Source organism: Anser cygnoides, chromosome 7 (assembly GCF_040182565.1).
Source record: "Anser cygnoides isolate HZ-2024a breed goose chromosome 7, Taihu_goose_T2T_genome, whole genome shotgun sequence".
Classification (NCBI taxonomy): Eukaryota; Metazoa; Chordata; class Aves; order Anseriformes; family Anatidae; genus Anser; species Anser cygnoides.
The window spans coordinates 9,523,115-9,540,511 of record NC_089879.1 but is presented as its reverse complement, the minus strand read 5'-3'; the positions used below and the strand labels follow the sequence as shown (position 1 = coordinate 9,540,511).

At 45.0% G+C, this 17,397-nt stretch overlaps 1 protein-coding gene across 33 annotated transcripts in view; it reads left to right on the top strand.

The window, feature by feature from the left end:
* Positions 1-13,585, top strand: part of TCF7L2 (transcription factor 7 like 2) — a 177,483-nt gene extending 163,898 nt beyond the window's left edge. For 12 of the 33 annotated variants that reach the window (XM_067000947.1, XM_067000935.1, XM_067000949.1 and 9 more), the window contains 4 exons: positions 3,726-3,774; positions 4,325-4,375; positions 5,535-5,607; positions 11,286-13,585. In XM_067000947.1, the coding sequence (XP_066857048.1) occupies positions 3,726-3,774; positions 4,325-4,375; positions 5,535-5,607; positions 11,286-11,709 (597 nt within the window). In that variant the 3' untranslated portion in view covers positions 11,710-13,585. Of the gene's footprint in view, positions 1-3,725; positions 3,775-4,324; positions 4,376-5,534; positions 5,612-6,192; positions 6,266-7,128; positions 7,155-11,285 lie in introns of those variants that run through there. The other 21 variants (XM_067000965.1, XM_067000964.1, XM_067000961.1 and 18 more) reach the window with 11 other exon arrangements.
* Positions 13,586-17,397: the final 3,812 nt, after the last annotated feature.

Genomic DNA, 17,397 nt, shown 5'->3' with positions numbered 1-17,397 from the left:
AGTCTGTCTCTTCCATCATTGCCATCATCACTGCCTATTTTACCATAAATACCGTTTTGCCTAAGTCACGTGAACTATGTGCTTTCTGTATGGCAATGTTTACCTCTTTGAGCATTTGTGCTTCCACGTGTATGTGTGTGAAACCAGGTCTCAGTTTGCAGCGAAGCCTAGAGCAGCAGCATCTCTCTGTGCTCTTCCAGCGTTTCAGCAGTAGAGAATACACATGCTCATTTACTTAAGGACATTTTTTCAAATACTTCTGTTTTTCTTGATCATCTTTTCTTTCCGTTGGGCTCTGCCTGGCTCCCTCCTTTGCTTGCCGCTGGAGGTGTAGTGGTGCGTGCTCCTCAGAGACAGAGGAAACCTCTTTAAGCCCAACGAGGCACTGCTCCTGCTAAGAACACATTTCCTTTCTTTTCGTTATAGTCTGGCCTGAGACTGTCAGACCATAGGCTTGAGGTAGTTCCTCGGCACTGTGCAGTATTGTCATCTTGGGTGTTCAAAAGAGAGTTATAGGCTCGACTGAGGCTTCGGGAATGCTCATTCTGCGCGGTGACTGTGCCACCGACAGATGGGCATGTACAAAGCCTGAAGTGCTTAGGACCTTTACTTTTGTCCTCACCGTGTGAGCACTGAGAAACCCTTTCTTCTTGAGCTAAAAAGGACAGGATGAGAAAGCCGTCGCTTTCCCAGCGGCTTGATGCTGTACCCCCAGGTGACCTTCAGGGGGAACCTTCCTGCCTGAGGAGAGCGCAGCAGCTTTGCATCACACGATTACATCATCTGCAGGGTTTTTTTTTTCCCCTCTCCCATCCGTTCAGAGCTCTCCAAGTTCCCCACCTCCCTCAGCGTTTCATAGCGTCTTAAGACCTTCACACATCTAGAGTGGGAGCATGTTTGGGGTGCTTCAAATGGTTAAATCGTTAGGCATTTCCCATTAGGCATGAGGATGGGGCCAGCTGTAGCCCACGTCTTCAGAAATAGGAGCTCTGCATTTGAGAAATGCAGCTTTCAGCCTGCTCTTAAATAAGAGAAAAGGATTCAGTGAATCCCCTGTGGCTTGCTGGTGTCACAAGGCACGCTCGTTCTTCCTGAGATCTAATAGGAGATGTTAAGTGGCACTGAGTGCTGGACTCAGGAATATGTAAGGGTCTAGTCACCTTGCCTGCCGGTTGTCTGGAAAATTAGTACCAAAGAACTCTTCAGTCTTGTCAAAACCCGTGTTGCTTTGGCTCTGTCAAGAGAGCTGCCAAAACATTTAGCAAGTACGTACCTCCACATTTCCTTTGCAGCCTTAGAATTTGTATAGGATGATGATGAAAAATGTTACAGACCATCTGCTCCTGTCTTAGGAGGACAATCTGAGGCAAAGACAAAGCTGTCTTCTGCCGAGTGCTTGAAGAACTGCTGCTGTAATTCTTTCCTAAAGTCCATGTATTAATTTAGCTATGCAATATCTTCTTGTGGTGCAAAAATTGAATGAGAAAGCATGGTAGTTTTTCCCTATTGCCTTTGCAAAGAATGTCAGAGAAGTTAGTGGGACCTTTTTCAGTTCTTTGTTAGGAAAGCTTGTGTTGAAGAGGAACCAGAAATTCCTGGTCCCTGGCTGACGTTCCCGTGTATCAGTCATTTTTAATAGATTGCTCCCTGAAGGGGTTATAGTATTTAAATACCTGTCTTGAAGAAGTTTGTAAAGGGCTGATGGCTCCTGACCTGTGTTCTGGCTGGCCATCAAGTGAAAAAGTGATGAGGTCTCAAGTTAGACCGGCCCTTCAATTCTCAAATGCACTGAGAAATGAATCAAGTTGGCCACAAGATGCGGTCTGTTAATTATGCAAGTGGCCTCCTTGAGATTAAATAGAAATCAGGCTTACGAACCTTAGGCAATTGTCTGGTTTCAGTTACATTGTAAAGCTGGAAAAATTCACTGACTTTCACAGAATTACTGTCAATCTAGATCAATGTAGATGGAGCAGAGCCTGGGCCCCTTGTATTTCTATGTGTTGTGTGGACTTCAGGATCCATGTTTTCCCCTGTTTTATTCTCAGGATTTTTAGGAGCAGTGCTTGTCTGTCTTGTCTTCCTGTCCTGTTAGACTGATGGGTGCTGTAGCAGTTGACTCGGAGCTTTCCATATCTCCCAAACTTTCCATATTTCCCAAAATGGCTTCAGAGGTGTCCAAGATGTTTTTTTTCAGCAGCATTCAGGCTGCAGGATTATGTGCATGTTGCCTGAAAGACATTTAAAATCGACTGTGCACACTGCTTTCTCCATCACAAGAAGGCTTTCTCAGACAAGGCTGTACTTATCACAGCCTGGACAGCAGGGGGGCAGTTTACAAGCAAGGGGGAGCGAGTACAGAAGCCCCACGCCAGACAGCTGGCTTTTGGGGAGGAGAAACACGACAACAACAGATCAGAATCCAGCATTCACACTGGGGGAATTTCTTACTGATATGTATCAGAGCGAGCCAAATGTTACAGTGGATGTGCCAAGCTGAAGCCGATCTTAACCATGTAGCTGGGAGCCAGACCAACCGACTGAGGAGTCCGCTATGTGGGAGAAGCCCTTGGCTTCCCCACAGATACGTCCAGCCCTTCAAAAGTGCTCTGAGATTCCTTCTTCCAAGACGTGTTTGTTCCCTCTTGCCCACAAGGGACTGCTGGTCTGGTGTCTTTTCACCAACTTCTCCTACCACCACATCTTCAAAAGCAGGAATCCCCGCGCTGCTCACAGTTGACATTGCTGGCCCCAAAGTTGTTGCTTTTAGTAGCTGGCGAGCTATGAAAACAAAATGACTCTATCGTCTTGCGCTGGCCTTTTTGTACTCTGCAGACTCTGTAGTTCAGTGTTAGAAGAATTTTCTTAGAAAACAACTTCTCTTTTGAGCCATGCTTATCAGTTTATAACTCTTCTCGTAGAAGACGGTTGTTGGCTTTCCCTAGAACTCAGGCTGGTGCTCCTGGTCCTGCCTTCTCCAAACTGAGAAGCGGCCAGCTCCTGCTTACCCGACCTCGTCTGTTCCTTTCCTCCCTCCAGTTAGAGGCCATGACAAATCACATCATCTCCTTGGGCAGTATTTAGGACATAGACACAGTTTAGCAAAATACTGCTCATTTCCCTTGCGATCAACCAAAATGTGGAAAGGGTCTTGGTTATATCTGGGGTTTTTCTTTTCTTGGCCTTGTTCCCTAGGCTGTGAGTGCACTTACAGAGCTGCAGGTTAGGTTTTGCTCATTATCACGGCTCCCTTGTCTGCTTCAGCAGTCAGCGTTGGGTGCCAGGGCACTCCGGGGGCTCACTTTCACCTCACCCATGCGTCCCCCATCCTTCAGTCTCCACTGTTCCTCTTCCTTCCCCTCCCCAACTTGCACATATGGGGCCACAAGTAGCTTGTGAAACTTCCAGATGCAGGAGTGTGTGTGTCAAACGTGTGCCATCATTACAATCTCATCTCACAAGGAGCATCTTGCAAGCCTGCCAGCACCCCCTCCGGCTGCTCGCGGCTTTGGGGTGGGTGTTAGCACGGAGCGGGGGGCAGGCAGAGCTATCCCCGGGGCGCGAGCATCCCCTTGGGACCCCTCGGCCCCACTGGGATGGGGGGAGCGGGCTCAGCTCCCGGTGTCCTCCGGCCCCTGCCCCGTCGCTCTGCACCGCCTCGCAAGGACACGTGGCTTTGTTTCGGCTTGGTTTTAATCCTTCTCCTTTGTGTGTGTGTCACGCAGGGCAAGAAGAAGAAGAGGAAAAGGGATAAGCAGCCAGGAGAGACCAACGGTAAGTAAAAATAAGTCTAAATATCTCGCTTAGTGGAAGTGTGGCAGTCCTGGTGTGACGCTCCTAGGTTCGGGGGAGGTGGGCTCGAGTCTCCTGGCCTCACGGGGAGCCGGTCCCTATAGCAGGCAGCCTTTTTTTTAATGCACTCTAGTTATTTACACGTTACTGCCCTTCTAAAACTAGTAACCAAGCCATTGCATGTAAGAGCCTCTTGTGACGTTAGCCGAATTTATTCCTAGTAATTACCCAGCCTTTAACTGCAGATCCATAGTGGTAATGCCTATGCTGTTGTTGATGAAGTTGTCTGCTTATTTTGCGCATATGTGTGTGCGTGTACGTACGTATGTATGTGTTTGGTATTAATTTGGGCTGTACCTGTATGTTCTGATGCATGCCTTACAGTGGTAAATCGCACCCATTTTAAATTAAGGAGGTTTGCCATTCTATATAGGAAATTAGAAATACTGCATAGGCAATCTCATAGTCAATTTTGAAGAAGCCCTGACTTAATTTTTTTGAAGCCTTTGTATAATTTGTTCTTTTTTTTCAGAACACAGCGAATGTTTCCTAAATCCTTGCCTTTCACTTCCTCCGATTACAGGTGCTAACGTCATTTTGAGTCATTTAAAATAGTTTATAAACTGCTTTTTAATTTTTTTTTCCTGCCATTATAGACTTTAACATTAAACACTTGTGACATTAAGAAAAAAATACCATCCACACGTTTTTATAATATTTATTATCTATTTATCTTTATATCTATTATATGTTTGATAGTATTTTTTTAATTTTGTTTTCGTTTTTTTGTAACAATTGCTATTAAAACGTAATACAGTAAAATAACGCAAGAGTTGTACTAACTGTGCAAATTGAATATGCAGTATTTCTTTAAAGAGACTGATAAAGAATGGAAGCAAGTCAGTAATGAACCTCCTTAATCTAATGGCATTTTTCATGGCTCCCACTAAGTCTTCTCACATTAGCATGCATACACATTTTTTTTTTATTATTATTATTTTAGTTTTGAATTTTTTTTTTTTTGCCTTTCTGCTCAAGCCTATTCATTGCAATTCACTAGCTCTACTAACTCAGCACCTTGCCATGCTTTACGTTTTATTTTCTGGCTGATACTAACATGCTCATTTCGCAATCTGCTTATTCTTATCCATTCTTTTAAATACAAATTAATAAAAAGAAATAAATTGAATGTTATTCCAAAAGCTGCATTATCCCAGGAGATATAATTTCCTTTTTGTTTCTTTTTTTTTCCTCTTTATTTATTTTTATTTTGTATCTGAGTTGAAGAAAAAAGCATGTTCAGGATCTAACTTCCATACTCAGCTTCTTTTCTTCCTTTTTTCCCCTCTCAAAAAAGAGAATAAAAAAAAACAACCCCAATAAATCTCGCCTGAAACATCCTGTTAGACCAGCCACAATGACTTTCCTCTACCTGCTCTATTAAAAGTGAAAGAAACAGTCCTTTATAAAGGGATACTGCAGCTTTAATTGCAACAGCTAATTTCAAGAGTTGAATAAAAATGTGATTATCACTTTTTTAACTTTTAAATCAAAAGTCAATATTTTGCAATTAATAACGAGGACATTGATTTTTATTCCCTTTTTTATTTTTACTTTTTCCTTATTTTTATCTTTCTCTTTTTTCTCCCCTTTTCTCTCTCTTTCTCTCTCTCTCTCTCTCCCCCTCTCCCCTTTCTTTTTCCTCTCCCCCTTTTCTGCTCGCTTTTCTTGAACTCATTCAGACCTGAGCGCTCCTAAGAAATGCCGAGCGCGCTTTGGCCTTGATCAACAGAATAACTGGTGCGGCCCCTGCAGGTGTGTATAGTTTTCCCAGACTCGCTATGGCTGATTTGCAGCTGGTTTATTTGGTACTTTCCCCTTTTTTTCCTGCCTTGTTGCTTTGTAGCTTTGTGTTGTGATCTAGAAGACACAAGGGAGTGGGACACTGCCATGAGTTATCGTCTCTCTGAAAAGGTTTTGCTTATTTTTTTTTGTTGTGTTTTTTTTTTTTTCCTTCCTCTTTGCTGCTGCTAGCCAAAAACCCACTGTAAAACAGCATCAGCCTTAAGCCTCTCTGATCCCTGGCTCAAACACAGCCCTGCCCTCCCGGCCTCCAATCCAGGAAAGTCACATTTTCGTGGGGCGCCCCCAAAGCCCTCGGTAGCACGGCACCGAGTGCGGTGCCGATGCCGGACACACGCACGGCGGTGTCGGAGATTTTTGGTTTTGTTTTGGCTCATTGTCAAAGTCCTGTTTATTCGTGCCCTTGGTATGAGGGGAGATTACCAAATAAAACGGAGGTGATTAAAACCTAAATGTAGCTGTAGCTAAGATTACACAGTCCAAATGAGCTCTATCCACCATTGTGTTGTATTTTTTGTGTTTACCTTATGCTAACAGATGCAAATACTCCAAAGAAGTGTCGGGCATTGTTCGGGCTTGACCGACAGAGTTTATGGTGCAAACCATGCAGGTATAATACTACCCATTAGGCCTTTGGGGAAATAAAAGCAATCTGTCCTCTTAGTGCATTTGTGTGATTTTATTTTTTTAATCTTTTTTCCCCACTCCCCACCTTTCTCTCTCCCACAGCATCAATTGCTAATAATCTTTGATCCTTGGAATTTCTTGCTAATTTAATGCCATTTTCTCTCTTTCTTTACCAATAACCTCTCCCTAGTGGTAGAACTGGGAACAAGAAAACTTGAAGTGCTTGAAGCTGGCAGTTGGTTTTGTCGTTGTTGGTTTTTTTTTCCCTCCAGATTGTCAGCAAAAAAGATTGTTTAGGTGGACATCTATATTTTGTCTTTTGTTTGGGTCTATGTCCACTGCCTCCAAAGGCTTAAAATGTTCTGGGATCTGCAGCACTAGTGTTTTTCAAATGATTATAGATATAAAAGCCAGTGTTTACAGCTTATATGGTAACACTTTTTTGGTGTTATTTGCAAAATTAAATCCCTACCTATGAGTTTATTTGCCTTGGTAAGGCTTATGTAGATAACATTTTTTTAAATGATCTGATGTCTTTTTTGTTTTTCCCCTGAAAATATTTTTTTTTTCTAAATTTTATCCCAGCATGTGAGCTGTAAACTCCTGAGCTCTAGACAAAACTAATTCCAACTTTAGTAGGACAGTTTCCAGCATTAAAAGGAGGTGAAAGACATCAGAGAGCCCAAATTTCGACAGCCCATGTTCTACTGGAGTTTAATTTCATGTATAACTCAGTACATGCTTCTTTCTTGGTGGAGGGATACCGAGTAGTTCTTTTCTCATTCCTTTTTCCTTATATGATCGCATTTGGTTAAATTTGTTGTTTCTTTGTTCTGATACAAGCAGTCTTTGAATTTGGAATATTATGATGGTAGGTATTTCAACCCAAACCACACTCTGTGTGTAGTGATTCCTCTCCCACATTTTCCCCTCTTACTCATGCCAGTCCCATGTGCTTCATCTCATTTAGAATGTAGATCAGATGTTCATCATATTTTGTGTATGCACGCAGTCCTGTTTGTGCTTAGTGTCGAGGAAAACATGAACCAGGGGTGGTATTGTATATACAAGATAAGGCACCAAAAACGTCCCATTTGAGTAATGCTAGTACGGGGTGTCGGGGCTGAGGTGTTAGATACCAGTATATATGTTAAACGGGTTTTGAAAGTTACGGTTTCTTAAAGCTTAAGGAAAGGAAAGGAAGAAGAGTTCAGACCAGAAGAGCTGAGTAAGCACCTTCCCTGTGTCAGGAGACTTATGCTAACCAAAGGCTTAAATGCCAATGCAGTGTTTAATTAGGGTTTATTCTGTGGTTATTTTACTACATGCTATCAACAGATATTTGTGTAGTCTAGAGATACAATATTTGAAGCGTGGTAGGCTCAGTATGCCAAGCACCAGAATGGGGGCACATCGTGTTAGTGTTGCTTTATCTTTCCCTAGCAGTTTAAGGAAACGTCAGACTTTTAAAACTACATTTTATCAGCAAGGGGACTTTTCCTGCAGTCTGTGCAGCGCTTAGGTTACACACCAAGCATAAACCCTCTCTTAACTTATGCCAGGTTTTGATCGGAAATCTTTGCTGCACATTAGAGACCACTCTTTTAGATCTATTTCAGAATTAGTTAAGAGCAGTGCAGCACCTTTCAGCGGTGTAGTTGATAACTGGAGGCTTACTGACATAGTTTTTTTGTTTGTTCTGTTTTGTTGTTGTTTTAATGCATGGAGGCATTTTGTTACTAGGTAGATTTTAGAGCATTTCTTTCCTAGTTGTGGTCCTAACCATTAAAACATTGCATTTGGTAGCATGGTAGTTTTTGTAGCGCATCCTAGGAAGGTGCCAAAGATACGCAGTTTGCTAATACTATAGAAACTGAGACATCTTTGCTCATAGCAAACGAATAAACCCTTGTAGTCATCTGTGGCTTTCACCCATGGCAATTGCAGCATTATTGGCTTTTCTGATGCTGTCCTGGGGCTAGTTTCATGGCAGCATGAGCTGGATCAGTTCGGTGGGTGTGTGCCGTCCTGATGTAGCAGGTGACACTTTCAGAGTGGCACACAAGTGAATGATCCTCACAATGTGCTTCTAAAAGGGGATACATAGCATTTTTGTTTCCTCTTTAATTACAGCGAAACTGAGGCATAAAATGTTCCCCGGATGGTGACTTATCCCCTTTCACCAGGGTTGCCTGAAGCTGTTTGCTTCTGGTAAAATTTGGCTTACAGATTTTGGAGTTTTACCCATCTATTAATTCTGGCGCACCTAACCCTGTCCCATATATCACCACAGGTAGCACATGGTGGGAATGGCACAGGCTGGGGATGGAGAAGTGGCCTCCCTGGAACCACCAGGATTTAAGTAAATGGTTTTTCAGACCAAAAGTGGCCACTATTTAAGAGTTTAACATAAAAAAGAAACAGAGGAAACATTCTGCTACCTTAATCCTAGTCAAAGGGGAATTATTTAAGGTAACAGACCAGTGTTTTTAGCTCTAAAAGAGTTGTTAACTCTGCAAACTCAGAAAGACAGTTCTGTGGTAACCTGATTTAAGTCTGCTTTGCCATGGGAAACCCCTTCTTTCAGGCCACAGAACCTAAAACAGTATTAGCAAAATCATTTTTAATTTTTGGCATACCAGATTCAACCTTCCTCCAGTGAAATAATTAACTGCCTTGTAGGTGCAGAGCAATCCAGTTGAATAACTTCTGGACCACCGTCAATGAGGTGGGCAGAACTTGGGTCTCTGCTTGCAAATTATTTTAATTAGGGAGAGAAGGGGGAGACGACAAGCCCTGCAGTCTCCAAATTGTGAAAACCCACCTTTCCCCACAGGTGTTATCAGAGAAATTGGCGAACACCAGTACTCTGCTTTGCCACTGGCAGCTGTACAGAAAGTCCCACCATGAATTTGGGGTCTGGCAGCATTGCACAGTTGAGGCTAGGAAGTGGTGAGACAGAGGCGAGGAGCAGCAGAACTGTCCTTAGCCAAGTGCCAGAGGCTTCCCGCGCTGTTTGTTGATGGTAGAAGAATTAACAGGTTCTGTTTTGAGCCCACCAAGTTAATTTATTTTTTTTTCTGTCTTTTAACGTTGCTCTAATAAAGCATGGTTTACAGCCTTCACTTGCTGTCTTCTATCTTTCTTCCTTTCTTTCTTTTTAACATTTAAGTTGCATGGATGTCTTTAGTTTTTTAGCATGTATTGATCTGCAGGCTAACGTGGTTATAACTCTAATAGCCCTAACCCCTTACCTTGCCGTGGGGAACGTGGAGCAGAGCCCCAGGCTGTTTCCTGATTCACTGGAGGTAGGGATGTCACAGCACTGATCCCCACTGCAGTAGGCGGAGAGATGGGGTGCTGGGGGAGCTCTTCCCCTCCTGGCCATGGGAGATGAGATATCCTAACCCCAAGCCGTAGCTGGTTAGATCTCCCCTGCAGTCTAGAAACGTCTAGCCCCATTGCCTAGATAAAGGACCTTGGATCGACCCAAGTCAAATGCAGTTGCCATACAGAGGGGAGCAAGTTGGCTACCAGAGACGGAGTTAGGGCCCCTGAACGAGTGGGGAATTTCACCCAGCGACGTTCAGCTTCTGCGCCGCGCTCGGGTGCTTCTCCTGATGGAGTGGCTGAGCTAGCGTGAGGCATCCCCGAGGGGGAGAGCAACATATTCCCTCACATCAGCGGGTTTGTGCAGCCTGGCCGAGTGTCCAGAGTGTCTGCGGCAGAGCCGCTTTAGACAGACGTGGTCAAGGACGCGGGGCTGTGTGGCAGTGGTCAGCACTTCCCATGGCAAGCGTGCTTGTGAGTAGGAGGGCTGGAGAGCTGTCATTAGGAGGGTCACGGTGGCCACTGACCGTCGTTCTGCCAGATGCTGTGGTTGTTTGCCTCATTATTTCTGTCCTGCTGCTAGAATTGTCTTGCATACACTTGGCAAGAGAGATGGTGTGAAACTGTCATCTGTTTTCATTGCTCCTTTACATTGTTAAGTGGACAGAGGGAGGAGAAAAGATCTCTGTCGGGTCACTTACTCATTTATTTGAAGATGAACGGCTCTTATGAGGCTCGTATTTCCCGGTATGAAATAAGTGCCATGTTGCTTCTCATCCTTGTGCCTGTCGTCGTGCTCTTCACCTACTGAAATTGGATCCCACTCTGAAGCTCCATGGATGGCCTCTCAGAGGAAAATTCCCCAAAACGCAGACAAGCAGCTTCCCAAATCTACCACTCTCCCTTGAAACAAAAAGTAAAACTGAGTCAATTTAAAGCCACAACCTGCAGGCCATACAACCAGTTATTCTTGTTATTTTGGATCATACTCTATTTATCCTGTTCTTTTTCTGTTTTGTTTTGTTTTTTTTTTTTTCTTCCCTCTTCTGTTTGTTTCGTTCGTTCGTTTTGTTTTTATTTCCCCTCTCTCGTTCTCTCTATTATATACTCCTCCTGTCTGACTCTGACGTTTCTGGATTTGGTGTGGTTCCTAACAGAGGAGAAAGCAATGAGCAGTAGTTTGCAGCCGGCCTTGCCTCGCGGGGCAGAGCACCGTGAGAGACGCCAGGTGACGCAGGTGTAGAGATAGCCCCGCTGAGGTGGACAGCGCTGGGGGACGATCAACACACCCAGAGTTCTTATTTTCTAAGGATATATACATAAATATTTTTTTTTTTCGGGAGGAAAGTAGAGTCTATAGATCAGCACAGTGGGCTCAGAAACCCCGTACCAGCTTTTATTAGCCTGAAAGGAAATAAATAGGGAAAGGAGGCGGCCTGCAGAGGAGGGGGACGAAGAGGCACTGGGCGATCCCTCGCCAGGTGGTTAGCCCAGGGGGGTCCCCGAGCGGACGGGGGGCCGAGGACGCCCCGGCAGCCCCCCAGGACGGCGCGTAGGGCCGGGGCGCGGGCGCTCAGAGCCCCGGGAGCTGCCTGGTGGCTCTTTGCTGTAGCTAACTGTCTCTGTCTGCATCCCTGCCCTTCACTCACAGAGCGCTCTCTCCCTGTTTCTAGGAGAAAAAAAAAGTGCGTTCGCTACATACAAGGTGAAGGCAGCTGCGTCAGCCCACCCTCTTCAGATGGAAGCTTACTAGACTCTCCTCCGTCCTCCCCCGCCATGCTCGCCTCCCCCTCCAGAGACTCGAAACCACAGACTGAACAAACGCAACCCCTCTCGCTCTCCTTGAAGCCTGACCCGCTGGCGCACCTGGTCATGATGCCGCCGCCATCCTCGCTCGTCCTCGCCGAGAGCGCTGCGAGCAAGCCCGGCGCCCTGCCTGCCGCCAGCTGCCCCAACGGGGCCCTGGACCACGCGCCGGCCGCCCTCCCGCCGGCCGCCCCCCTCGCGCAGCCCTCCACCTCCTCCCTGCACCCCCACAGCTCGCTGCCGGGGCCGCAGCCCCAGCCGCTCTCCCTCGTAACCAAGTCCTTAGAATAGCTTTAGCCTCTGTCGCCCTTTCGGTTTCCTTCGGGGGGGTTGGATTCTGTTGGGAATTGGTTTTTGTTTTTGTTTTTTTTTTCCCTTTTGTTTTTTTTCTCCATTTTTTTCCTTTTTTTTTTTTCTTGCTTTCCTTCTCCTCCTCCTCGTCGTCGTCTCCGCCGTTCGTCGTCGTTTCTCGGTTTCGTTTCCAGTTCGTGCCACGTGGCTACATTAGTTGATGTTTTATCGAGTTCATTGGTCAATATTTGACCCATTCTTATTTCAATTTCTCCTTTTTAAATATGTAGATGAGAAAAGCCTCATGATTCTGCCAAAATTTTTATCAACAGCTGTTTAAAGTCTTTGTAGCGTTTAAAAAATATATATATATACATAATTGTTATGTAGTTCCAATAGCTTAGTTTTAAAGACTGATTTTAAAAATTAAAAAAAAAAAAAAAAAAAAGAAGCAATTTTGAAGCAGCCCTTGCCGGAGGCATTGGTTCTTTATTATTTGTATTAAATACGAGCTTGCGAACCAATCATTTTACATCTGGTTTTTAAACCTTTAAGGGCACAGTGAATGCAGTGCCGCTACTACTTCTTTTTTTTTTTCTTCCTCGTGTGAAACAACCTTTATTGTGATGTTACTTGTTATTGTTTAAATGTACAGAAACAAAGGGTTAAAAAAAAAATGTGTTAATATACCTTGTTCCATGGTGTTGTTCTTTTTGGGGGAGGGAACGCTACTCAACAATTAAAAGTATCACAACGCTATTGGACCAGTAGTATTTATTGCTTTAGAAATTGCTTGTTGTATCTGTATGTTGTCCCTTTTTAAATGTTTTTTTCCTCTTTTTTTTCCTCAAAACATTGTATAAAGTTTTTTTCCCTTAGTGTAAGCATCTTATATATAACAACTCATTTGTACAAGGTTTTTAAGTTTATATATAAATGTGTATATATATATTTTTTCCGGGATTTTTGTTTTTTTGATTTCCTTTCGTGATTTTTTTTTTTTCTGTATGAAACACAGTTGCCACCAAATGGACATTCGCAGATGCATTTTTCAAGGATCAATAGTGTAAAGAAAAAATTGCTTTAAAAGCCATTACACGTGAAAAGACTTGAAAATTTAGCAAGGGAATTTTTAGCAACGCTGTTTGAAAAATAGCAAGGTCCAAGTGTCTCCCGTTCAGAACTGCAGCTGGATCCCCTGCGCCATTAGGACTGTAGGCTGTGTGCAAAATTTTTATGTGCCAAAATTCTCAGTGACTTTTAACTTTCTCCCGACAACTTTATTATTTTTTTTAATGCTGTAATTTTTTTGTTCATCATGTTTTGCTGTGATGTTACATAGGTAGGTATGTATGTAGTTTTAATGTCACCTATAACAGATGTGTTTGGTAGCAGATTGTCCGGAAAGCATTTAAAATGAAGAGGTATAAACCCTTAAGGGCCAAATTCTGTATATTAGATTATTCATAAAAGGAAAATCAGACTGCCACTTTTATGTACACTTACTACATACAGGTAGGTAGCAAACTTAAAACAAAAAAAAAAAACTAGGCATGTTGATGTTGCAAAAAACGCTGTATAAAGCTGAAAAATTGTTCATCTGTTCATTCAGTGCCATTGTAGTTGACATGAAGCGATTGTAAAACTGTCTCAGATTTTTCTCTGGTTTATTAAGATGCTAACTATAACATTTTTTGTGAATACTTTGAATGTTTCCTAACAGTTGTGATGTTACTGTTCCGTTTTATGCTCTTATTCCGATTTTCATTTTTAATGGTTTGGAAGCCATTTTTTGTAATGAATAAATGTTCATGCTGTACAGTATCTGTAGCATGCAGTTCTGGATTAATAAAAGCAACTTAGTATGTGCAGAGAACGACTTGTCAACTCATTTATGCGTTGACTGCATTTTATTCGGGCCAAAACAATTGACAGCCCGAGTGGAAAATTCCCTTGAAAAGCTGCTGCGAAAGCTGCGGTGACTCCCTGGCAGCTCAGCTCCGCTTGCACAAAATGCTCTGCCTCGCTCGGCTTGTCCTGCTGCTGCCTCGCTGCAGCCGAGCGCCCGTAAATTCACGTTGCACGAGCCCTCTCCCCGCTCAGCAAGCTTTCGCATGAGCAGCAGCAGTTGAAAACGCCTTTTATTTCAAGCAAATCGCATGCGGTTTGGCAAAAGGCAAAGAGCGTGTGAGCTAAAGCGATGTCCTCCCGCCGTGACCCCGACTAGGGGACGGGACCTGGGCTGATGAGAACTTGTATTTTAAAGAAAGCCTGGTGATCCCACAGCGGGGCTGGTGCACTGCAAAGGTCAGTCAGGAAAGCTTAGGTAGCCCTGACTAGTCAGAGTCCTTGTGCTGGCCTCGGGGTTTGAGGGTTTGTCTCCTGGACAGATCTGAGCCCGTTTCTGCATTTATTTTTTCTTACGCAATGAGCCCTTGCAGCACAGCTTGCTCTCAGCACTGAGCAGCCAGCAACCCCCAAACCATCCAGCATCCCCCAAACGCGGTAGTGCCCACAGATGCTGCACAATGAGAGTGAACACACATGCCTCTGAGCATGTTATAAAACGGTTGGTTTGCTTGGTTGTTTTTGTTGTCTTTTTTTTTTTTTTTTGAGTAGGGACTTGGGCTTCGTGATTTCCAGGAATCTCTCACAAGTGGATGTCACCATGGCCCCCAGTCATGGAAAATCTCAGCCGCAGTAATTTCTACAATGGCACTCGAGGGCAACTGAATGCAAAAGTCTGCCAGCAGGCACGCTGTGCCGCCGCGCTCGAGTGTTGCTCTTGTAGTGTTGCTTTTCTTCGGTCGGTCTTGATGAGCTCTGCGGGAAGGGTAAGTATCCCTCCTCGTACGGGCAAACGGAGGCACTGCACAATACGGGCAAATCAGAGCAGTGAAGCAATTTTCTGCAAGGACCCAGGAGCGGGGCCGTTTCAGGACATGCCCCAGTGCTGAGACCCTTCACCCCCTGTCCCCAGAGCGGTTGCGGGGGCTGGGTGCTTCGGATGGGCAGAGGGAAGCTGGTCGGTTCTTCCCGAGGCAGAGAAGAGGGGAGCCACTTGGATGCCGATGCCTTGCCTCCATCGGTGAAACCAAAACTGGCCGCAAAGTGGTTACAGGTAGCAGGAGGGGCAGGGATGTACCAGGGGAAGTGCTTCATGTTTAAACAGGATATGCAGTACTTTAAATTCCGACCGATTTTTTAATTATTATTTTTAAGGACTGGTCTTCAAAGACAGAAACATGTATATAAACCTGCAGGAGGTCCCAGGCCCCCTCCCTCCAGCTGCTCAGGGCTCACACGCGGTGCAGGGGCAACGGGGTTGCCATGAGGAAAAGGATGTCGCTGTAAAGCCCTCGTACACTCGGAAATGAGGACGATGCTAAATCTTGCTGTTGTTGGTAGCCAGGAAATTGAACACGATGCTCAAATTACTCTCCCACTACTTAAGGTTTCTGGGGAGTATTTTTTTTCGTCTCCTAAACGTTTTGACTCTCCCTAGAACATGGCCATCCATCAGCCAGACACATGTGCTGCGTCTCTGCTGGGGATAACTGCTCTCTTCTAATGTAAAACATAGCACTCTGGGGAGATCTTTGAATACCATGATTCAAAGGAGACACCATCAAGGTATGATTCATGTGTTCAGCAAAACGGGGTGTTCTTCACTCGCTGCTTTATTAGCTAGCCTTTGGAAAGCAGAAGCCAAAAACATCGTTCCTGGACAAATCGGTTTTCCGTCTGCACGTGCAGCGAGAGGAACTTGGTCGAAAGACGCACCGAGCACAGCTCATGGGTCGGTGGGTAACTCACGCTGGGAGCCCTTGTGTGTGGAAAACAAGTGCACGCTCTTGGGAAAGCAACCGGTTGGGTTTCCAGCAGGTTGTGCGTTGGCTGCGTCCCTCGAGGGCCGTATGCCTCCAGAATTGCCTCCAAATTCCCCTGCTCAGAGCTCCTGAGCTGGGTCAAGGCTCCAGGGGCAGAGTGGGGCCACGGCTGGCTGCAGAGACGTGGCCCCATCGCCCCCCTGCCCCCAGCAGCCTCCAGAGCAGCACGGTGGCAGGCTGGCATGCTCGGTCCTTGCACGAGCTGCCACGTGACAGCATGGGGCCCTGCATACAGTAGGTAATTCACTGGAGCTATTGCTTCCATCTGTTTTTATGGGATAAGGCAAGGAAGCAAGTCAATGTATTTCATGTTCGGGAGACATTTATTTTCCATTAGCTTTGTAAATCTCATTTTTCACTTAGTGTATGGAATTTTAAAAAGTTTGAGCAATTGCTGACTCAATAAACCAGTGCCACATGGTTTTAAGCTTTGCTTAAAAGGAAAAAAAAAAAAAAAAAAGGAAAGGAAAGGAAAGCGGAAAAAAGAACAATCTATAGAGACCTATTCATTTCATTAGGCTGTAAAAAGATGTAAAGAGAATACACAGTAAAATAGTTGCGTGGGCCATTGCAACAGTCACGAAAGCAAGCAATAACAACAAAAATGAATGCGCGTGACAGCACCAGACAGCTGTGTCCTGCATACACGTAGGGATGCTTTACCACCTAAGAGTCTGCATAAAGACTTTGGATGCTGCGTTGGGAGACATGCTGCAGCTGAAGAGCAGATTCAGGACAGGTCAAATGCTGAGAGCTTCCGTGGTCTGTGGTAGGAAGGAGAAAGCTCTTGTAGCCTTGAAGCTAAGAATATGCATACGTGCACAGCGACTGTAGGAATTGCTGGATAATGAACAGGGTGAACAGGTATTTTGGCATTCATTTTTAGATGTTCTTGGAAATCACCTTGAGACTTTTAAGGCTGACCAGCTACAACTGAATGCATCCCAGCGGCCCATCATTGTCAACAATGTCACCAGCCCATTTTATGACTCGCGGAGGCAGGAGTCTGCCAGCCGCTGGACTGATTTTCTCCAGGGATCAATTTAAAATATTGACTAACGACTTGCACCCATGTTTGAGGAGTTGCTCTTTTTCTGAGGTTGGAATTGCATTTAATGTGTGGGAGGTGCTAGCCTGGACCTCTAAGGTGGTGGAGATCATGAAGTCATGCTGTCCGTCCATCTGTTTGACCCTCGCCTGGTAACTCTTGAATCCTCTGGCATTTTGAACCAGATCTGACAGAAGCAGTCAAACTCTGGGAGATGATAAAGTCCCTGCGAGTTCCAGGGAAATCTCTGCCGGCACTGAGAAGAGAGGCTTTCCAGATCCGCTGCTGAAGAACAGGCAGGGAGAGCTCAGCTGTTATCCATTCTCTCTGGCAGCGTCCAGATGGCTAATTATCACACGTCTACTTCTGGACCAGCATCTGCGCTCTCCTGCCCAGCTGGCAGGCCAAGAAGATTAGGAGACATGGAGAGTGCTGGGGTGCTGGAGGGAACAAGGGACATGGGAGAGAGTTAAGGGTATAGGGAAAACTGGAAATACCGCAGCTGGAAGATGCAATATTATGTAAGATTGTAGTGGGAAAGTGAGGGGAGGGGAAGGACGATGGGGAGATAGGACGCACATCTGCAGGACACCAGGCCTTGCTAATGTTACTGCTCACAGAGCAAAGCCACTCTGGAAAAATAGAAGCAATGATGTTACCAGCTCCTCGTAGCCTTGCTTCACACTCATTGCTTGCACATGTTCCCCGAGAAACACGGTGCCATTCAGGAGGTCCTTGCTGCCGGGGGCT